General features: G+C 39.5%; 1 protein-coding gene across 19 annotated transcripts in view; it reads left to right on the top strand.

Moving 5' to 3' along the window:
* The window catches only part of PCDH15 (protocadherin related 15), a 790,091-nt gene that overhangs the window by 339,252 nt on the left and 426,321 nt on the right, over window positions 1-24,518 (top strand). For 18 of the 19 annotated variants that reach the window (XM_039547294.1, XM_039547276.1, XM_039547275.1 and 15 more), the window contains 2 exons: window positions 19,377-19,487; window positions 23,992-24,162. In XM_039547294.1, the coding sequence (XP_039403228.1) occupies window positions 19,377-19,487; window positions 23,992-24,162 (282 nt within the window). Of the gene's footprint in view, window positions 1-19,376; window positions 19,488-23,991; window positions 24,163-24,518 lie in introns of those variants that run through there. The other variant, XM_039547290.1, reaches the window with a different exon arrangement.

The following is a 24,518-nucleotide window of genomic DNA, read 5'->3' as shown; positions in this document are numbered from 1 at the left end:
AGAAAATTCCTGACTAGCTCTGTTACTCATGTATTTGGTAAGGAGCCATTGTCTCGCACAAACTTAGGATGCATGGTAGCTCTCTAAATAAATATTATTTTAGTCTAAAAGTAGATCACCATGGAGGATAACCTTGGAAAATTATATCATAGTCACAGTTACTGGACTAACTCCACATCTGGTTTCTTCAAGTGCACCCCCTCTCTCAGGCCTCAAGCCAGTGTCTCCCTCAGGTTGGAATCACATGATTCTACCACTCTCAAATTGGATCTTGGACTGTAGTCCTCAGGTGTTAACCATGATTACCTCAGGAGGCCTGGCTTAGGTTCAATACCTGCAGTTTTGTTCCCTCCAAGAGCTATGATCAGTGATACCCACCAGAAAGTCATCAAGTAGAGTATTGTTTGGTTCTAAATAAAGAATTTAACCCCCCTCCCCCCAAAAAAACAAAAACAGATCTTAAGACAATAGAGTGTCTATATGCATGTCTATCTTTCCCTGGGACATACAGTCCCTGGAAACCAGGGAAAGCTGCAGTTACTTTCAGGCACTCCCACAGGATCTGTCTTTCTCTTCCTTGTCAGACTGTTCTTTATAGGAACAGCTCACTTGCGCCTCTCCTCTCTTGCTCTCCAGACTGTTTCCAACTGTTTAGTTTCTATTTGATCTCTGTGTTCACAGATTTTGCAAAATGGCTCTGTAACTTTAGGCAGGAACCTGGAAGTCATCTTCACTGCTGCTAACTCAGCAATTGTCTTGGTATTGCCCTCCAAGAGTTTGCTGGGAGACTACTTATCTAGAGCCTTTGTGTTGCTGCAGTGACCCAGCTAGGCTAGGCTCTGCTAACTGTGAGGAGAGGCAGAGGCAAATCAAGACAAATGGGATAATTTAAAATTTTTAGAACATTATGAGGGAAAATCTAAAAATTGTACCCTGGAGGATAAATAATGTAGAATGCTACCAAATACTTAATACTTATAATAATAAACTATAAGTTACCAACACATTAACTTTTGTTAGGTTATACACACTAGTCTTCCTTGCTCTGTGCAGTTAATACCAAATGCATTGTTAAAAGAACAAGTGATTACTCAACAGAGAAGAATGGGTGTAAGGCCAGCTCCACTCTGGCTGTCCTATTCTTTGCTTCGCTTTGGTTTGAATTACTCCTCAGATCTGATATTTCTGTGGCAGTACCTCTTTTTACAGAGTTTATCCATGTAACAATCTTGGGGTTCATTAAACAACAAACCAGTGAATGAGAAAGTAATAAAACTTTAATAAAACAAACTGAAGAGCATCTCTGCTGAACTGTTGCACACAGCCATGCAGTGTTCCCAACCCCTCCAGGGCACATCTCCCAATTCTTATGTTCATAATATTGTCCCTTATGAGGGAGCGACTCTAAGGCCTGGTCTACACTAAAAAGGGGGTTCGAATTAGGGTACGCAAATTCAGCTACGTGAATAGCGTAGCTGAATTCGAAGTACTCTAGTTCGAACTACTCACCCATCCAGACGCGGCGGGGTCGAACTCCGCGGCTCCCCTGTCGACTCCGCCACCGCCGTTTGCCGTGGTGGAGTACCGGAGTCGACCGCAGCGCTTCCGGAGTTCGAACTCACTGCGTCAACCCGGCCAGTAAGTGTATACCTACCCTAAATTATAATCTTCCTCAAACATATCTCTGCATCTTCCCTATTAAAGAAAAACAAATTAACTCCTATATGAATTTATATAAACAGCTAACAACTATGTAATAACACATGCATTACATTTTCAACCCATGTAGTATATTTCCATAAACCCAATGTGTCAACTACCTGGAGAGGAGAGGTTGCCAGCACATCACTCTCAAGGGAGTATTTACCACTCATTTTCCTCAAATCCCTCTTTTCCAGGCAGGTTAGCAAATCTCTATGAGTCTTTCAGGATGTTTAATCTCCTGCGCTGATCTCAGTATCAGCCTTTCATTAGAGTCTGAGTTGTTGTCTTGTTCCTTGGCACTTTCTCTTTTTTGTGTCGATAAAGGATCAGTCTGATGGGAAATGCTAGAGTCCACATCTTCTATCACTGTGTTCAAACTTTCTGGGTTTACTCATAGATCCCTTTTATTACATTTAACTGTGTCCCCCTGGTCTGTCTGGTCTACATAAAACTTTGGAATCAGCTGTTCTTTAATGGTACCCTTTTGGCCCCAAGTATTAGAGGTGTGATTCCTCAGGCACACTATCACCTGGATTAAGAGATAGGAGATCATGTCCCTTTTGTCAAAATAATATTTCTGCTTCCACTTTTGATTTTCTTTCATCTTCTGTATGGTTTCATTGTTATGGGATTTCAGCAAGTTAGAAGTAACTGTTAAATTAGATGTGATCCCTGTTCCTATTAATAGCTGAGCTGGAGAAAAAGCCATTCTCCAGGGGTAAATCAGTAACACTTTCTACAAATCACGCCCACTGTCAAAAGTCTTTTTCATAAGGTTCTTTACGGTCTGTATAGACCTTTACATAAGTCCATTTGATTGGGGGCAATTTGGACTTAATGTTTTGTGATGAACATTGAAATCTATGGCAAATTGACTAAAACCTGCACTAGAAAATTGCAGCCCATTGGGCTAAAACCTTTATCTGGAATTCCATGCCTGGAGAAGAGTCCCTTCATGCCAGCTATTACTGACTTACTATTAGTACTGTACAGTGTGCAGATTTCTGGATACAGAGAATAATAGTCCTTTGATTACCAGATAAATAAGTCAGTGCCTGCCTTCTCATAAGGCTTTTATAGAACTGGATGAGATCTCAGTGGCTCTTCCTATTGCTATGGCTTGTATTTCAAGCATGAAAAGCAGTTTACTACCACATTAGTAATGTTAGGTTTCAGAGTAGCAGCTGTGTTAGTCTGTATCCACAAAAAGAACAAGAGTACTTGTGGCACCTTAGAGACTAACAAATTTATTTGAGCATAAGCTTTTGTGGGCTACATCGGATGCATGCAGTGGAAAATACAGTAGGAAGATACATATATCACAGAGAACATGAAACAGTGGGTGTTACCATACACACTATAAGGAGAGTGAACAGTTTAAGGTGAGCTATTATCAGCAGGAGAGAAAAAGAACTGTTTGTAGTGGTAATGAAAATGGCCCATTTCCAGCAATTGACAAGGAAATGTAAGGAACTGGGTTGGGGGGAATAAGCATGGGGAAATAGTTTTACTTTGTGTAATGGCCCATCCACTCCCAGTCTTTATTCAAGCCTCATTTGATGGTGTCCAATTTGCAAATTAATTCCAGTTCAGCAGTCTCTCGTTGAAGTCTGTTTTTGAAGTTTTGTTGTTGTAATATTGCGACTTTTAGGTCTGTAATTGAGTGGCCGGGGAGACTGAAGTAATCTCCAACTGGTTTTTGAATGTTATAATTCTTGACATCTGATTTGTGTCCATTTATTCTTTTACGTACAGACTGTTGGCCAATGTACATGGCAGAGGGGCATTGCTGGCACATGATGGCATATATCAATTTGGTAGATGTGCAGGTGAACGAGCCCCTGATGGCATGGCTGATGTGATTAGGTCCTATGATGGGATCTCCTGAATAGATATGTGGACAGAGTTGGCAACGGGCTTTGTTGTAAGGATAGGTTCCTGGGTTAGTGTTTTTTGTTGTGTGGTGTGTGGTTGCTGGTGAGTATTTGCTTCAGGTTTGGGGGCTGTCTGTGAACAAGGACTGGCCTGTCTCCCAAGATCTGTGAGAGTGATGGATCATCCTTCAGGGTAGGTTGTAGCTCAATTGCTGGAAATGGGCCATTTTCATTACCACTACAAACAGTTCTTTTTCTCTCCTGCTGATAATAGCTCACCTTAACTGATCACTCTCCTTATAGTGTGTATGGTAACACCCATTGTTTCATGTTTTCTGTGTGTGTATATATATATCTTCCTACTGTATTTTCCACTACGTGCATCCGATGAAGTGGGGCTTTAGTCCATGAAAGCTTATGCTCAAATAAATTTATTAGTCTCTAAGGTGCCACAAGTACTCCTTTTATTAGTAATGTTGTAATTGATCTGCGGCCAATACAGCACCTCTCATGCTCATTGTTTGCCCTTTGCAATTCCTAAATGACCCTTGTGGATCTTCTATAATGTTTCTTTTTGGAGGCTCACTGGAATTACAACCTTACCTCCTTTGAAAATCACCCCATCTATCATAGTAAATTCATGTCTCCAGTTCCAATTGTCTCTTTTATAGTTGAACAGCAACTGCTAATTTCTTCAGGAAACCCTTTAATTATCACTTCATTAAAGATTCCCAATGATTCATCTTTCTCCGTTTCCTCTCGTATTTGTTGCAGTTTCCTGTTAGCTATGGGAATTGACTTTACAATCAGATGTACCTAGGCTTGCATCTCTGTCTCTAAAGCCGCTGCTCTGGAAAATGCATAGGCAGTGACCATGAATTTACCGGGTGTGTAGGTTACAACCAAAACATACTTTTGCAGCTTTATTGTTATTGTTTGAATCCTGAAGGCACAAACCTTTAGTCTGTTTCAGTTTCCACTGTCTGTCCATAAATATACTGATTGAATCTCTCACAGGCAAACAATATTCCTAAAAGCTCTTTCTCAATCTGTGCATATCTGCTTTCTGCCTCAGTCAATTATTTGGATGCATATGCCAGTGGTTGCCAACAATCATCATGCTTCTGTAAAATCACTGCACCTAACCCAGATGGTGAAGCATCTACTGAAATTTTAATAGGCCTTCCTGGTGCATAGAACTTCAACACTGTTTCTTGTATTTCTGTGTCCCAGTACCATGCATTTTTATTCTCTAGGTGTTTTCTTAAAGCCACTGCTTGGGTAGTAGATTAGGTATGCATTTTCCAAGATAATTTACCTTTCCCAGGAAACATTGGACATCTTTGTTTGACTGAGGATGTGGCATCATTTCAATGGCTGAAATAGTCCTCTTATCAGGTTTTACACCATTATTGGAAATAAGGTCCTCAACAAAAGTCAGTTCTGTAACCCCTAAAACACATTTCTCCCTATTTAGTTTGAAGTTTTCAGCTCTGGTTGCATCCAGGACTTCCTGAAGTCTACAACCATGCTTCCCTTTTGTTGAGCCCCAGATGATGTCATCATCCATTGAGGTGTCAGTACTATTAATATGTTCATAGATCATATGTATGGTTTTGTGGTACACTTCTAGTGCTAAAGCTATGCTGAAGGGTAAGCGTAAGAATTTGTATCTTCCAAATAGGGTATTAAATGTGCATATTTTTGAGCTTTCTTCAATTAATTTTAGCTGCCAAAAACCATAGGCTGTATCCAATTTACTGTAATATTGAGCCATTTGCAAATTGAGACATAATCTCTTATCTGGTCGGTAGTTTAAACTGTTCTCTTTCTATAGCCTTGTTGAGGTCTCTGGGATCTTAGTATATGGGTAGCTGGCCATTACTTTTTTCCACAATAACAATGGAACTCACCCATTTTGGTGGTGCCTCAATTTTTTGCATTACTTGCATTGTTTCCATCCTTGCAAGTTCAGCCTTGAGTTCATCATGGAGTGTAAATGGCCTTTCTACATGGACGGATAACTAGAGGGACCTGCTTGTTTATCCGGATTGTATGTTCACCCTGCAAGCAATCCAACCCTTGAAACAGGTAATGATATTCCTGAAAGAGTTCCTCATAGCCAGGTTCAATATGATCTTGTAGTAAGAGCACCCATTTTACCAGATTGAGTTTCTCACATGCAGCCAGGCCTCCAATTTATGTCACCTCCTTTGGCACTACAACAAAAGGGAGCTGTACATGGTGTTTTTATGATTGTTGCTAGCATTGCACTGCCCCTTCACTGGTACATTTGTTCCAGAATATCCAGTTACTTTTATTTATGTTGGTTCCAGTTTGGGTCTTATTTTTAGTCTTTCATTATCTTTTTTTTTTTCCAGACAGAATAGTAACCTGAGCTCCTGTGTCCAGTTTCAGTGGAATAATTTTTCCACTCACTGTCATAAGCGGTATCCAGTCCCTCTTATCAAGCTTGCTAGTTCCCAGTACATCAATAAAAAACTCCTCAACCAGGTTGTGTTTAACTGAATACACTTGACTTTTCTGCATTTGGGATCTGAAGCATTTTGCAAAACGATTATTTTTCCCACATCTATGACAGAGTTTTCCAAAGGCAACACACTGTGTGGGGTCATGCTGTGATCCACAGCTTCCACATGGCCGTCTGTACCCAGTCTTTACCCAGAAGTGGCTTTCATAGTGAGTGGTTCCACTCTTTGATTTGATCTATTCTGGCTATATTCTTTTGTACTTAGTAGTTGGATAAACCCTTCTGATGAATTCAGCTCTTTGGCTTATGCTTTCACAGTTTTTGCTGCCTTGCATATTTGGAGACCTTTTTTCTAAAGTTAAATCTCCTTCATAGAGCAGTCTCTCTCTCTCTCTCTTAACAAATGTTTAATTCCACAAAATGATTCTTTCTCTGACCAGAGACTCTATCAGTTCACCAAAGTCACAGGTTTTACTGAGTTTCCTTTATTCTGACACACATTGCTCTATGGTGTCATCAGTTTTTTTTGCATGCAGGTAAAATAATTCTCTCTCTCAAAGGTTTCGTTCTATTTCAGCATGCAATGTTCCTCAAATGTAGTCAGTATTTTACTTAACTTCAAGCTTTCACCTTCTTCAAACTTTAAGTTGTTATAAATATTCAATGCTTCCTCCCCAACAACATGAAAAAATATTAATTATTTCACTTGATCATTTTTCTCCTTTTCTCTGTGGTTACTAAATACAATTTAAATCTCTGTCTGGATGTTTTCCAGTTCTCTGCAACATTCCCTGACAATTTCAGACTGGATGGAGGTTGCAACACATCCATTCCTGTTTTTTTTCACCCTTCTTTAGTTAGCCAAGCTACTATTGTGCTCACCAAATACATGCAAAAGCCTTTGTGTCTGATGCTCCACATGCTTCTCTGCTTCCCTTTGTCTCTGCTTTCAGTTGCAAACACAAGAGTTAACTTCAAAATGACTTGTTTCCTTCTCATTCAGCACTTCTGACACAATATAATGATCTTGGGGTTCGTTAAACACAAACCAGTGAATGAGAAAGGAATAAAGCTTTAATAAAAACAAACTGGAGACCTTCTCTGGTGAACTGTTTCACATAACCATGCAGTGTTTCCAACCCCTGCCTCCAGGACACATCTCCCAATTCTTGTCTTCATAATACTATCCCTTATGAGGGAGAATCTCTTAATTATAATCTTCTACAAACATATCTCTGCAATTCACAAATGTTTGTGATTTTTTTTAATCTAGTGCCCCTCACTTGTCCATAAGGCACCTTTGAACTGTATTGTGTCAATAGGTATTCAAATATGCATTCTCTCTGTTCACTTACTGTAGGTCCTCTGTGTTTGGGCTTCTCGTTTACTCTTCTTAGGATCTGTTTTAATCTAACAGCTTTTTGATTAATTCTCTTTTTCACCAGTTATAGTTTCTTTCAGTTTTGTTCCTTGATTCATTCTCTCTCTCTCTCTGCTACATCTGGAAATTTTATTTCCCTCTACTTCCCTTCTGTAATAGTGTCTGCTCGCATACCCAGTTCCATTTTTTTTGCTTCTCCTGATCTAAACCCTTTCCTGTTTTCCTCCTTATCCCTTCCCAGTCCCCTCCTTATTTTCTCCTCTTCTTTAATTTTATCCTCTCACCTCCTACCCTAGCTCCAGTTCATCCACTAGCTCAGTATCTAGATCCTTCTCCTTCCCTCCTCATTCTCTAACAGCATTTCCAGCTGGCCCCTGTGAGTGGATTATGAGCTCCCTCCTCACCTTGAGCTGCCCTCTTCATGGCCATCTCTCACCCCAGGAAAGCATTCTATGCTGCTGCATCACAGCTGCAGCAGGTGCTAGTGCCAGGGTCAGGGTTACTACACTGTTTTTCCACTTGTATTTTTCAAAACCTCCATACTTATCTAGGCCAGTACATTTATGCAGGAAAGACTAATAATTCAATAACTAATAACTCATTTGCTATATAGTTCTCACTGACCAGGTCATATAACATATTCATAAAATTATTACAGGTCAATATTCTTAGATTTTTACATAGTAGCTTCATATCCACCAGTCATGTGATGGGAGTAAGAAATAATCCACCCTGTGCCAACTCCAACACTGCACAACTGGTTAGGATCATAAACTGAGTATTTTCACCATCCCCTGAAGTACCCCATATTGATCATTGTTGGAGGAGGGGTATTAATCAAAGATAACAATAGTCTGCTCTACTAGACACACTGCTCTGTTGTTAGTAAAGTCAGTGTGATAATATATATGGATATTCTGTAGATTCTCTCCTGCTCTGTAAAAATATAGAGGTTAATTTATATTTTCTGCATTGTAAATGCTATAACCTGATGAAAAGCATGTCTGCTAATTTGTCCTTTGTAGCAGTCTCAAAGCTGGACTAAGGATGCAATGTGTGGGTTCCATTAGCTTCTACTTCAGCTCAAAAAGATTAAAACTGCATTCACGGGATGCTTATTTCTAGGATTTCTAGAGTGGAGTTCAGTAGGCCATAGCAATTTTGAAGAGTTTCCCCTCGGGCAGGCTCTATTCATTTTGTAATATTTTAGAATCCCTATAATTTTCTAGAGAATAGAAATAGGAAAAATGAGTCATAATTTCTCTGAAAAATACATTTTATATCTGATTTTTGTGTCAAGAAAGTTAACTGGACACAGTGTACAAAAACAAAACACATAGTTATAAATTGGGGACGCATCAGTTGGAAGTAACAGAGGATGAGAAGGACCTCGGAGTATTGGTTGATCACAGGATGACTATGAGCCGCCAAGGTGATATGGCCGTTAAAAAATCTAATGCAGTTTTAGGATGCATCAGGCGAGGTATTTCCAGCAAAGACAAGGAGGTGTTAGTACCATTATACAAGGCACTGGTGAGACCTCATCTGGAATACTGTGTGCAGTTCTGGTCTCCCATGTTTAAGAAGGATGAATTCAGACTGAAACAGGTTCAGAGATGGGCTACTAGGATGATCCAAGGAATGGAAAACCTGTCTTATGAAAGGAGACTCAAAGAGCTTGGCTTCTTTAGCCTAACCAAAAGAAGGCTGAGGGGGGATATGATTGCTCTTTATAAATATATCAGAGGGATTAATATTAGGGAGGGAGAGGAATTATTTAAGCTTAGTACCAATGTGGACACAAGAACAAATGGATATAAACTGGACACTAGGAAGTTTAGACTTGAAATTAGACGAAGGTTTCTAACCATCAGAGGAGTGAAGTTCTGGAACAGCCTTCCAAAGGGAGTAGTGGGGGCAAAAGACATATCTGGCTTTAAGACTAAACTTGATAAGTTTATGGAGAGGATGGTATGATTGGATAGCCTAATTTTGGCAATTGATCAAAAATCAATTGCCAAATTATCAGCAGGTAAGTATGCCCAGTGGTCTGTGATGGGATGTTAGATGGGATGGGATCTGAGTTACTACAGAGAATTCTTTCCTGGGTGCTGGCTGGTGAGTCTTGCCCACATGCCATGGGTTTAACTGATTGCCATATTTGGGGTTGGGAAGGAATTTTCCTCCAGGGCAGATTGGCAGAGGCCCTGGAGGTTTTTCGCCTTCCTCTGCAGCATGGGGCACGGATCACTTGCTGGAGGAGTCTCTGCAGCTTGAGGTCTTCAAACCACAATTTGAGGACTTCAATAACTCAGACATAGGTTAGGGGTTTGTTATAGAAGTGGATGGGTGAGATTGTATGGCCTGCATTGTGCAGGAGGTCAGACTAGATGATCATAATGGTCCCTTCTGACCTTAAAGTCTATGAATCTATGAAAGCACTTCTGTCGCTTTCAGACTGTTGGAACCATTTATCTGTAACTATTATGCTACATTTTGGATCTCATGAGAAACCTTTCAGTTCAACTACAGACAATTAAATTTTGAGTTCTGAAAGTAACAGTCAATAAGAAGCAAAAATAAATGCATTTTTCAAGTGGAAACCCCCCCCTGAGAATTACATAGTTAGCACTAAAATGTTGTTGTTTGTTCTTACTGATATGGTGTACTACCCAAAGATTCCAATTAGGACTGGAGTCTCATTGTGCTAAGCATTGTACAAACACTGAGGAAGACAGAGTTTACAATCTAAAAAGATAAAAATAAAGGGAAAGGGATACAGTATGCAAGCAAAATGATCTGAGCACTGATTGACACATCTCTTGTTAGTTCCATTTATCATTAGTAGTAATAGTATGTATTAGGCTGAATCATGGCTTTACCTGAGCCCCAAGCAAGAGGAAGTATACTGCTGTACTGTCCCAGAGCAGCTGAAAGTCACAATCTCCCTCCAGGTTCCCTTGCTGCTTCAGGGAGACAGTACTTCACTGGGTCTAGCCAAAGCTTCAACCTCTTGGCTCCTTTTGTCCCACTCCTTTTCACCCTCTGCAGTGGGAGTGGAAAACTGTGACTATGTAAAGCCTGCTTCTCTTTCAGGGCTGCTACTTGTGATATAGATAGCCAGTCCAAGAGCATGAAGAGGTAGCTTGGAGTTGTCCTCTTGTGCCCACATCGTGCCTTGCTAGCTGCCCCAGAGTTTGGCCTATTGCTTGTCATATTTTTAAACAATATGATAATAATGCTCTATTACAATAATATCCTCAACTTCCCCTATAACCAGCCATTGTTAGTGCCTTTTTAATTACACACTTTTCATTCAGTGTCTATGTACATGAACTATCCTAACTAACTGCTCTAGCCACCCATCTGTCCCAATTGCTAACCCAGGGTATTTCACCATTGCTTGCCCGGCTCTGAAGGCAGCCTCCCGCCAGCAGCTGTGCAGAAGTAAGGGTGGCAACACCATAGCACACCACCCTTACTTCTGCACTGCTGCCTTCAGAGCTGGGTGGCTGGAGAGTGGTGGCTGCTGACTGAGGGCCCAGCTCTGCAGGCAGCAGCACAGAAGTAAGAGTGGCAATACCACACCAGCAGCTGCCATTCTCCAGCTGCCAAGCTCTGAAGGCTGTGCCAGTAGCAGCACAGAAGTAAGGGTAGCATACCACAAGCCCCCCTACAGTAACCTTGCAACCCCCTTGAAACTCCTTTTTGGGTCAGGATCCCTACAATTACAACACTATGAAATTTCAGATTTAAATAGTTGAAATCGTGAAATTTATGATTTTTAAAATCCTCTGACTATGAAATTGACCAAAATGGACCATGAATTTGGTAAGGCCCTACCAACTACCGATAAAGACAAGGGGTGGAATTTTCAAAACTGCTTATGTGATTTGGAACACAAATTATACTGGCTTTCAAAGTCAGTTACGCATTTTCAATAATCCCACTCTTGAATTCAGTTAAATTGGAATTCTAAAGTGGAGCTGTTGTTGCACTAATCTGTGGCTCATTTGAATGTTTTTTTGACTTTTGAAAATCCTGCTAGGAGTATTATCTGGTGGATTAGAATACGAGGTTATGCCATCATAACATTTGTGCTGAATTTGTGTAACTATAATTAAAGAAATGTTGGGGATAGTCCAGACATGTGTTACTCTGATCCTGCAGTTAACACACACGCAACTCACATCTACCTCAGGAGATTAAAGGATTACTTCTGTAGATGTAACTTTTTCACAACAAAATGTAGTATTTCTATGACAGTTTCCAGTATCATCATAATTCTACAAAGTTGACTTGAAAATTGAATAATATATGTAATATATATGATGCACTATAATTTTGTGCAAAGTGCTGTGTCAGGCATGTAACAAGAGTATATAGGGGTCTGTGATGGCAGAACCAATGCAGAGATGGGAACTTGTTTGCAGTATAGATATATTTCAACTTATATAAAACTACTCATTTACATCCAGGTCCTGATTTCCTGATACAAAATCACTGTAGACCATTTAGACACTCTTGGTCTTTCATTAGACAACAATTTATATCAATTTTTCCACTTTAAGTCTGCAGTTAAAAACATACTATAGCGGCTGATACTAATTAGATTCAACTGAAAAGTAAATTAAACACGGGGCTAATGGTCCTAGGAAAACTGCCATAGAAATGTAACATTTTAATTTGAAAGGCCTACACAATAACATCTTCCCTTGAATGTACTTAAAAGGAATAAAAAGGGCCTTCTGGTGATAAGTAGCCTTCTATGCACATCTGCAATAAATAATCTCCAGACATTGCAAGTAAACTGTGTATTGACTCAACTTCCTAATTACTCTCCTCTGTCTTTGGCACTTGCTCCCCAGGAACTTTGAGTGACATTAATAAGGATTTTGTATCTGATATTTTAGTTGTGGTATGAGGTTTAAGAATAATGTATGGATCCATTTTCTGGTTGGCTGCCAAAGAAGCGCTTACCTCTCATGGCACTAATAATTTAAGAGAAGTGATTTGATATTAAACAAGCTTCAGTGATTTCTTTTCTGAAGAAACCTTCCTCAACAGCTATGGATGAGTATAATTTTTGTTTGGGTTCTTTTTATTCTTAAGTGAGTGTAAAAGTTATGTAATTAAGGTGCAAAATTCTTATTCAATTTGGCTTGCATGAACCATTCCAGGTTTTAGGGCTCACCACAGCAGAGAAATGTTTTGGTCAAGTGGGATAGTGATTTATAGATTTCTGCCATTTCAATTTCTTTATCACTTTTAGTTTTGTTAGACCCTTCAGTAGTATTCCACCTAGTTGAATATGATGATGATCTTGTGTCATATTTCCAATCTATTGTTGTACTGTCAGATCCTACTTTGTCTTGATTTGACTCCTATTTAGAAATTTGGTCAACAACTGTTACCATGGGTCAATTTAACTCTTTACTTACCTGTTTGTCCTGTGTTGTGCCTCCTGGATGTATGTTAGGATAGTTTTATTGCATTCATGTGACTAATAGCTAATAATTTGTAGGAAGTATGCTATGTGTTTTCACTGTTATTTGGATGATATCCAGTAAAAACCTAGGAATTCCATCAAATTATCAGGCATACATTTCTACTCTAACTACTTATTCAATATCAGGTTATGGATGTTGGCTAACTTTATTAAATTAAATCAAACTAACCCAGAAACTTTGCTAGTTGAGTCCAACTGTTGTGTATGTGCTAGAGAATGTTATGCTGATTGCATGCCAGCTGCCAACTGAACTTACAGGATGCATATTCTAGAAGACTTCCTGGTGAGTGTGTTGCTTGAAGTGGAAGGAAAGCACAGCTGGTAATTGAGCTGGGGGCTTTAATAAAATTATTTGCTTTTCCTTCAGGAAGTCTATAATTGCACATTTTTATCTCTGATTCTAATGATATACAGATCATCAATTTCAACTAAGGAGTGAACAGCACAGTTTAGCAGGAAATATATGAAGAAGGCCTCAAGTCATCCTTGTGCCTATTCATTCCTGAGCAGGCTGTGTGCTGGTCCAGTCCTCTAGCATGATTTAGGCTGATGCAAATTATACTAACTCCCAGCATTCCCAAGATGCTCGTAAGGCAGCTGAAGATTTCTGAGGTGCAGAGAAGCCGAGGGCCTATCCTTCCACCATCTCTGCACAATCAGAGTTTTAGGATCTGTGTCAATAGTAAGCCACATAAAATAGTCCAAGCATAGGGGAGAATCTGGGCCAGAGTGAAGGTAAAATAAACCGATTATATGGGCCTGATTTTTAGCCTCCAGTTGTGTGAATGAGTATTATGCATGAACTCACAGGTGCTTGTTCAGTAGATATTAAAATTAGTAAGACAAATCATAGTTGAAAAATAAAAACAAAACAATTAACAATTTTTGTGAAATTCTCATAGTTTAGATTGAAAAAAATATCAGGCAAATAATTTATTTAAAAGTGGCCTTACATTTGTTAAAAGAATAATTCACCACATATTATTTAACCAGCTCTTCTGTAATCTCTTCATGCAGATGTTGGTACTGGAAATGTACAAGCAATTTTGTGTGTGGCAGCCCCAATGAAAATCAGGGCCTTATTTTTTATATAAGAACATGATTATCATTGTTAAATAAACATTTTCATTGGTTAATTTTTCAATATACCTTCATACTTTTTTAACTCTAATTTAATTATTATTTTCTATGTTTGTGTATTTTCTATATAGCCCTTTATTGGTCTGAGACTTATAAATATTTTTTCTGTGGTTTTATCCCTTTTCATGGAGACTGCTGTAATTTAACTAATGGTAGTAATATACAAAAAATGAGACACATAATCTAACATTTTTTCACTCTCAAGGCATGCTGTTTAATTATAAAGGTTGAGACCGTTTTAAAACCATGGTACACAAGCTGATATTCCATCCATTCACTTAACAACAATTGTTTTAAGAGGGTGGTATATGAACCAGTAAAGTTTGGGAACCACTGGGCTAGATCATCACCAGCACTATGTGGCCACACAAGTGAGTATGGAGGTGTAAGGCTACCCCTTTACACTCTTCCATGGGCAACCTGTAACCTCAGGTTTCAGCACAGGAGCAAAAGCAGACTCTGCAAAGCCACTGCTTTCTTGTGACCGCCACACAATGAGAGGGAGGGATTAGACTGAGCGTTGGCTCTCCTCCCAGCAAGTGCAGCATCCTTGTAGCTGCCCCAAGTGACATACTACAGACAGCTCTGTGTTTCCCCTTGCATAGGATAGATTGTGAATGAAGATGTAGCCCAAAATACTCAAAGAAGATGCCCATAGTCCTCGTAAAGTTGCACACCAAAAATAAGCACAAATTTGGTGTCAGTGAAAAATTGATAGGTAGGTAGATATTAACCTCTACTGAAAAGATGCACAAATTTGCATTGTCTGCCTGTCTAATTAAACATTAAAATTTGTCACACTAGGTGCTCATTCAACAAAGATCCAATTTTTAGATACTTCTGATAACTTCTTAAGACCTTCTTTTTATATAAAGAGTCGGGGGTTATATCCATTAGATTTGTCAATATTTGTATTGTCACCTTTTGTAACTAGAGCATCTTTCTACCCAGCAAAAGAATGGGATTGGGTTGAACCTTCAGCTCTAGGACCCTCCCACCTTTCAGGGTCCTAGAGCCTGGGCTCCAGCCCATGTCTGGAAATCTATAAAGCAATGAAAAAGCTCCGCAGACTGAGCCTGGCAAGCCTGGGTTGGCTGGCATGGGCCAATCACGGGTTTTTCTTTGCTGTGTAGACATACCCTAAGAGGCCCAGTACAGAACTGTCAGCACAGGGCAGCAGCTATGAACCCATATGAACCTCATCTGCTTTTGGGGCCAGAGCAACCCTGGCTTAATATTAAACAGTTCCTCAGGAAAGTCTGACCCCAGCTTTCTTTGTGCAGCAGTATTGCCAGAATCTCTGCAGTGCTGCGTGCTCCAGACCCCTTAAGGCACACCCTTCCTGTCCCCAGACCTAGCACATCCCTTATCCCCGAACTTGCCAGGGGTTCCTTGAAGCCTGGATATCTTCCTCGGTTCTGGCTTTTCACCCATCTGAATCTGGTTCTATTAGGGTCCCTTTATGCTGCTCTGGCGCTTTATCTCTCGGGTAAAAGGGCCCAGAGCCACCATGGAAATCTCACTCATGGATTAGAAGTGGCATATGCATTTATGTTATGATACTGTACAGTAATCACAGATGCTTGCAGTTATTTACTTAATTCACAATATCTCTGCCATATATTAGCAAATTCCTTTAAAAATTTTTGAGGCAAAAGCTGCTGGCTCTCTCTACTGAGTAGAAAACTGCCAGACAGCAGAAACCCAGAGGACAGCACTTACACACATCTAAATGTTGCAACATGCTGCTCCTACTGCTGAAGTGGAGAACCAATTTCCAGTGACTTTCTTGCATTGTTGAGTACAGTGGAGAAAACTGGAGTGTGTGATCATGCACAAAACTGCAGAAGCTAATGCTACAATTACCTTCAACCAGCATGATGTTCATTGGGCTTCAGAGTTATGGTGTGCAAAAAGGCCTTAGAAGTGGTTGTTCAAAGTTGAACTTCAGAGCAACTTACCTACTACTCATGATTTTAAGAGATTCTCCAATTTTCTCTTTAACTTTCCTTCTTCCTTTCAGTCCATACACATAGCCTTGAACCCTTCCTAACTCCTGATTGGACTCCTTGTCCCTTTTAGCTATTTAATATCCCATTCCAAACCATCAGTCACCAACCCCTTCTTGGTTCTGACCCATTTGCCTAGTTGCTGTACAGCTCTCGCCCATCTGTGCATTACTGGTCCATTGGTGGAGCTATGCAATAAACACCAGCTACCCCCTCATTCAAGCAGTATTATGTTTAAATTGGTTCTCACCCTGTATAATCTACTTCATCATCAGTAGTCCACTTGCTTGTCAATTCTCTTTGTACTTCTATTTGCTCCCCTCCTAGCCTCCATTCTAACTGGCAACTACCTCTCAGACTTTCCAGAACTCCTGTCCCCTCTCCTCCCACTCCATCAGCAACATCAGGTTTCTCCCTTCCCCACTCCATTATCACCAGTGGTTAACGCCAGTTCAACTTGGCAGCCTGCCCATCTTCACAACTGCTGAACATTTCCCTGCACAGTCGCTTACGTTTTGGGGCCATATCATCAACTGTAGATCCATTTACTACAATGGAGTTATACTGATTTACACCAACTAAGAATCTGTTTTTCCCCCTATTGCACTCTCCATGAACATTAGCACCCCTGATCCAACCTTTTCATCTCTGTGCACTTGTCCCATCCCGTACTCTGATTGGTCTCCCATACTACTTCATCCTTACAACATTCCATTCCATAGCAGCAGATGTTAGCAGGACCTCACCCATCTATGGCAGAACTATAGGCCCATCTCATGTTTTCTGAATAGAGATCCATACATGAAATCAGTTCACATCTCCCCTCCTGTGCTGGGTCAATTCACAGAAAATATTTTACCAAAACTCATTAACTAAAATGTTTTGCATATATTAGTGCCCAAAGCACTATGTTGTATGTGAGTTAAGGTTCCTCTATACATAACATACCTTACACAAAAACAAGGAAGTGATAAATTAAGGCATCTGGTATGGCATAACTTTTACTCCTCAACACAGAGATGCACACCTCACCTGTAGAAAAACAATCATGCCACAGGCCACCTATAACCCAACACCTCTACTGCCTCCCATGACATTGCATCACTCTATTAGTACCATATTTGGGCTAAGTTGGTGTGACTTTTTTTTAAGTGTTCCTCCAGGAACTCTCTCTGGGTTACATTTTTTTTTCATGGCTTCTAATATTTGCCTTTTAGAATCTGCTTGTTTTGTCTATTAATGTTTTATTTGTTTAAAATAAACACAGCATTGCAGTATGGCACATTATTGCACAAACATTGTTGCCTTATTATTTGAATGCATTAAATGCTAAAGCAGTCATTCCCAAAGTGGTGTCATATAGCAATGTGCTTGATTTGTGTTTTTTTCCTAAAATGCTATAGTTTTAGGTTTCTATTAGAGTACTTATTATGAAAACCCAGTAGCCTGTTTCTTAGTGCTGGGTAAAGAACACATAGCTATGATAGTTTTTAAGCTAAAGTGGATTTTTTTTTAAACTGAAAAACTTGAAGCCAAAAAAAAAAAAACCCCTTACTTCACTCAAAATCTACACCTGCCTTCAATCTGAGAAAACACTGCTGAGGTTGGTAAAACTAAAATTTAACATTCTATGGCAGTTTTACCATTTTAAAGTTCTTGCCTTGAGGGATATCTAAATTATTCTTCTTTGCTCTTGCTATCTCACTGGCTCTACTTTAGTTTTTCTTCTGCTTCTATATGAAGTGTTTGCATTTCAGTAGATTTTTTTTCCAGTTTGTCTCTCCAACACTGATTGTGCTTATTTTTGTCCAAAAGACATAACTGTCAAATTAAAAGTAAACAGAACAGCAAACAACTGTTATCTGTAACATGGCCCACTTGTAATGTGTACCACTTGTTTACTTAAAAATCAGTCACAATTTAAACAAACATTTTCAACCCTGAATTATTCATCATTAGAGGAAAAAAGCTCGCCATAATAGTCTGTTTAAGGAAAGAAAATACTTTGTTCTGCTACAAAGCCTTTCATGGATGGATCTTAAAGTATTTTATAATCATTATCTGCACAACATACTTGTAAATTAAATAAATATCTCCATTTTACACATAGGAAAACCGAGGCACAGAAAGATTCTCAAAGTTATAGAGACAGTCACTGACAGAACTGAGAACATGGTCTTGATCAATTGTCTCTAAATCCTATGTTTCTCTTTCAAAATGGGCTGTCAAAGTAAATCAGTTTTAGTCTTATGAAACATGGTAGTTTCGGTACTGTAAAATGAAATTGGTCTGTCTAAGTAAGAGGAAATATGGTGAAAGTAGAATTTCACCTTTGATTTAAATAAGGTGCAAAATAAGTAAGGCACTGCTTAACTTTAATCATATGAATAACTCCACCTCTATCCAGCAAAAGACCCAGTTGGATTTAAGCATGTGCTTAAATGCATTGCTGAACGGAGGTCTAAATGGGGGTCTCTACTCTTATTTTTTAACTTTTTGCATCTCCCCACTAAATTAGAAAATGTGTTTGGGGGTAGTTTCTGTCCTTCCCCTGTGGTATGGGTCACTTGCTGATTTAAACTAGAATAAGTGGTGAATTCTCTTTATCTTGAAGTCTTTAAATCATGATCTGAGGACTTCAGTAATTCTGCCAAAATTATTGGTCTATTGCAGGAGCAGATGAGTAAGATTCTGTGTCCTGTGATGTGCAGGAGGTCAGACTAGGTGATCGTGATTGTCCATCTGGCCTTAAAGTTGATGAGGCTATGAATCTTTTTTATTATCATTATTATTATTAAAGTGTCTGATACTTGAAAGTACTTTCTACACAGCAGGAAATCTTCCTTGAATATAGGAAAGGACAACAGGAAGAAATCAAAGAACATGAATATGTTTTGATAAACAGAAAAAGTTGTTTATCTTCAGTGTCCATCAATGATACAAGACTTGTGAAAAGAAAATATAAGAAAGACCAGTGTTCCAAAGTCTCTGCTCACAAGTATCCCATGACATTTTATGAATGGAATTAATAATACATGAAAAAGATTGTGGTGCCATGTTACCTACAGAATCTTTATTATGGGGTTCATATGAAACCCGCTTGATCAAATAAAAATGTACGAAGAGCTGATCAGACAAATTAATCAAAACACTTCCCTAATATATCCTTGATCATCATACATATATGTATCCATTGTAAGCTGTCTGCATTATTTAACATTAAAATACAGCATATGAATTCTTATTTTTGTTGTTTTGGCTTTTGCAGACATCCAATAGGACCTTTGACATTCCTCTCACTTTGTCTGGAGCAGTAGTTTTACGGGAGAGACTAAATTATGAAGAAAAGACACGTTATTTTGTTATTGTTCAGGCAAATGTAAGTATGGATTCCAAAATGGTTATTTCTATCGATTCCTTGGGAGCAGGGGATAGGGCATGGGGAAGTCTTTTCTACGTGCCAGGAGTGAATTGTTCTTTTTCTTAAGTCACCAGTGTTGAAATGTTGCCTAATATCTCTTTAGTCCTTATCATCTTTTAACACAGTTTGGCATATTACTGGTTAGATCAAAGACATTCATGTTGTGAAATAAGACATTCTTTTGGCATGAAGAATAGATTGTATATTTTAAGTATAGTGCACGTAGAAAAGTACATTCTAGTGTCACAGAGAGTTTGTTTTCTGACATATCTAGCTATACTAAATTGATCTGAAATTAGTGTAATAGATACAATTTAACTGTATCCCTGAGCTTTGAAATGCAGCCTTCTAAAACGAGGCAATTTTTCTTTCAATTCACACTGTATGTGTGTTAAGTGTTTTTTACAGGATGACTAGCAGTGGATAATGCATGCTAAGAATAAAAGTGACATTTAAACTCTATCTAATATAGCTGTCATTGGGAGAAGACTTTAGGTGTCCTTGAAGACAGTGAAAGTCATTTTTCCTGTTCTTTTTACAATAAAATTTGTATTTTTAATAAGTGGATAAAATAATTCCATTCCGATCCTATGCAGCAGTTATTAATTCCACACAAATGGTGTAGTGGTTGAACAGGATGCTCTCAAATAACCTTAGAAGTGTTTGCTCCTGAAAATATCCATGTGCATTTGTGCTGCCTTGTTCAATGTTGTGCCAAAGAAAGGAAGGAATCTACTTGAAAATTCACTCTCATCTTTAATAAATATCTCAGGCTTTTTATAGTAATCCAGATTAAAACAGATTTTAGGCCTCAGAATCTGCAAAGGGGACCACAGTGATCTTTGTCCTTCTCTGGGAGCACCACATGGGACAGAAACCAGACTAGGCTTCCCCTCTCACAAATCCAACACTGTGTCCCAATGGCCCATCTCACCTCACCTCTGGGGACTTCACCTAGGTTGAGGGGGAAAGCGAGCCAGGGCTGGCTCTCCCCAGCATCTGGTTTTGGTGGCTCATTCTTCCACTTTAGGGACACTAGATGGGGCAAGAGCTCCTCTCAGCTCCTGAGCTGGAAAGACAGAGAGAGCTTGACTGTGTGGGGCTCCTCCATCACTGGCAGCCCACAGGACCTGGCCCCAACAATCCATCCATGCTGGGGGATAACAAACTTCTGTTGCTGCTGCTGCCTGATATAGTTAGTTATGTAACCTGATATAGTTAGTTATGCAATCTGTACTGTATTGCTGAGTAGTCTCTACTGTATTTTTGAAGGGTCAGAGTTCAAACCTTGCTGATCATATGTGATGGAGAGGTTATTAGAGCTGCAGAAAATATTTGCTTTTTCTGGTAGTTTTAAATAATGAAGAAAAAGGTAAATTACATGCAAAAATAAGTTAAAATAATGTTATTTAGATTGCAAAGTTAACTATGAAAAAAGTTAGGAAATGGCAGATTTATCATTGCTCTCTCTCCTGTTGTGCGTATGCATTATGATATAGTCTTTAATTACATACTGTTATTTCCACCTCCCATCTGCCCCATTCAGTGCACAGGATGGATGCACAAGGGAGCTGAATTAAGGTTGCATGGGTAACTATAAATCTGATACTATAAATCTGGCATTTCCTAGCTTTCAGGTGTTGGACTTGGCAACATAAATAGCATTCTCTTAAAGTAATATATTTGTATGTAATAAATACATTGATTATTTTGGGTGAAAAGTGCTACATAAAAGCAAAATAGTTGCTGCTAGTATTGATTATTATTATTTATTATTATATGATAATACAAAAGGAAAATTGAGGTGTTTTGTGCATTCCCACTTGTGGGATTGCATCTCCTGGCATTGACCATGTAGACTCCCCTGTCAAAGCAGTATCCCTTTTGTGGAGGGGGTGCATGAATGCCTTTGCATGGCTTCTTACATCAGATTTCTTACAATATATAAAGCAATACAACACCTCCACTCCAAGTGCCTCAGTTCCATTTTAACTTTCCCAGATTTCTTGATCCAGGGTCACACCAGCACCAGTAAATGCACATCATGCTCTGTTTCTGTAACAAAATTGAAGAGACACGTTTGCTGCCTAGTACCCATACGCAAGCAACACTCTCCCGCACAATGCATGATGTGCAGGGCTTTCACACTCTGGACTCACTGGGACTAGAAGCTCAGACTTCAGGCTCATCCAGATTTTGAAGCTGGAGGGCAGAGAAGCTGCCCTTGGGCCCAAGTTCCACAACGTGTTTGGAACAGCCTGCTTTCCTGCCGAGGCCCTCATACTTTGGGCCCAAATGGCATTAGCCATTCAGCATTAGGTTTCAGCATTAGCCCTGGCCTCTACCAAGGGTTAAAGCCCCAGTCTCCTCTACCTAACACCAGGAACCCTTCTATCTCCCACAGCCCCTCAGCACCTATGGCACCTATTAAAGCTCTAATGCCTAGACCATCTTTAATTGGCTTTTCAGGACCAAGTAAATTGATATCTACTCCTACCCTGACCCCTGGGCTTCTCCTTGACTACCATGGCATCGACCATACCTATGGAACCCAGCACTGACACTATGCTGGCTCACATGTCCAAAGACTCTTCTTTCCAAATGGAAGAAAAAGTCCAAGCACCCCTGTAACGATGCGGTTCTGGCGGGACCCAACTGAGAGTGCCAATTCAGGACAAATTGCTTAAAACAGGGTTTTTTCCACGTGTCCTTCTGCATAGTACATTGGTGTATTCAGTGCTTGGGATCTGGGCCTACTAGTTTGAGGGTCCTCAATTTAGCAGCAAGTAATCAAGATTAGAATCTGGATGTTACCTGAATATGTTTTGGTGGTGCTATGTCCCATTTAGTCACCCTCCAAAAAAAATAGTCAGAAAGTTTTCTGAACTCTCAATAAATTACACAATATAAGTATTTTGCGAAAAAGAGAATTTGATATTGTTTTCAGGCAGTACATGGTATAGATTATGACAAATATATAGTGACCATATAGTTAGAGTTGTGTTGAGATTTGCAGACATAAGGGATTACATCCCTTTTTATGTATGGAAAATAATCTATATCAGCATCAAATGTAAAATATTTACTCTTACAGAAAAGATTTACATTAGGTAAGGCTAGGAATAAATCTGTATAACAGTTTAGGAGTTAGAAGCAGTAAAAGTAACTCCATTTTGTCATGCATCCGATGAAGTGGGTATTCACCCACAAAAGCTCATGCTCCAATACGTTTGTTAGTCTGTAAGGTGCCACAGGACTCTTTGCCGTTTTTACAGATCCAGACTAACACGGCAACCCCTCTGATATTTGACTTCATTTTGAAATTTAGAACTGTTGTCTCACCTTGTTTTTGGCTCCTTCTAGCTAAAATAGGATTGAAGTCTAACACTTCAAACTTTAGGTATGTAGAACTCAAGACTAATCTCTGATTTAGGCTGTTTATATAAATATTAAATAAAGTGATTATTGGTCTTCATAATTGCTTTAACTTACACCATTGGAAGCCAAGGGTAAACGTCAATTGACATTTGCTAAAATATGATGGCGGCACAACCTGGGCTCACTCCCCAAATCTGTTGCTCACCCTACTTCACCAGCCCCTGTTCATGCATGGTCTCAGCAAGCTATGCACCCTCACTCCCTGTATTTGTCTCTTGACACGTGATACTGCAGACTCCCAACGTTTTGTTCCAAGTTTTTTGAGCCAGGAATTCATCTGGTGAATGTTTTGGTACATCTGTGGGACAGGGGACACTTTACTTCTAGGTTACCAGTTTGAACCTGCCCAGCTCAGCAGGGCTTAAATGCTATTCCCTATCTAATAGTAGTTTGGTAGCTCTTATGTGAGATGAGGCTGAATCTTAGTTCTAGTTCTCATGTCACAAGCTCACTGTTGTGCTTTTCCATAGACCAGAAGCTCTTCAGGGCAAGGATTGTCTCTTACCATGTGTTTGTACACTGTCTAGCACAAAGGGGTCTAGTCTTAGTTGGGTTCCCTAGCAACGGCTCGTACAATGAGAGACAAAATCTCCTTATTCACTATGAATTTGCAAGAACTGGATTAACTATCGTCTCACACACACTGAAGATGGGCAAAGGGAGTTAATTAGAAGAGACACCCAAAATTTTGATTTAATCTTTTTAAAAAAGAACCCATGATTTTTTTGAGGTTTGTCTCATATTTTCTTTAACTTTGGAGGAGAGCAGATTTGATATTGGAAGAGAATATGGTGTTGTGGCATTCATAATGAGCATGTGGATTTGTATGGTTGTGATGATGGGGAGCATGGCGGTGACATCAAAGTTAATGCTTCTGTAACTAACAATTTTCCAGATTTTTCATGATTGTTTTGGAAGGATATGTTCATGATCAATCTTAACTTTAAGTTAAAAAATGTTTTTGTATGGACTGTGTTCTAAATTCTCTAAATCATATTTATAGAAATACCCTTTTCCTCCACAGGACCGGGCTCAAAATCTTAATGAACGAAGAACAAGTACAACCACTCTCACAGTTGATGTGCTTGATGGGGATGATCTTGGACCAATGTTTCTCCCGTGTGTCTTAGTGAATAACACTCGTGACTGTAGGCCACTCACCTACCAAGCCAGCTTACCAGAATTCACTGATCCTGTAAGTACTCAATGAACTCTGTCTTGGGTTCTTAATTTCACCCTCACTCTTTCCTAAATAAGTACCGGTATTATGTTTTTCTACAGACAAAATGGGAAACTATTATACATTTTTGTTAGTTATTGTGTTCCTAATTAGAATAAGTGCTTCCATTTGCAGGCGTGAAATACACATCCAGGGCTGAGTGAGGTTCTAGTGGGGTGAGCCACCTCAACACTCAACTTGAAGTTTGCAGATGGAATTGAGAGACAGGGACAAGCTGAGGTCCCTGGGAACAAAGAGGGGACAGGAGCAGAGGGACAGGTTTGATGGGGCAGGGACAGAAGAGGGCAAGCTGTGTGGCACAGGAACAGAAA

The sequence above is a fragment of the Mauremys reevesii genome, linkage group 7 (genome assembly GCF_016161935.1).
Source record: "Mauremys reevesii isolate NIE-2019 linkage group 7, ASM1616193v1, whole genome shotgun sequence".
NCBI classification, from domain to species: Eukaryota; Metazoa; Chordata; order Testudines; family Geoemydidae; genus Mauremys; species Mauremys reevesii.
Note: the sequence above shows the minus strand (reverse complement) of the source record. Positions and strands in the feature narration are given on the sequence as shown.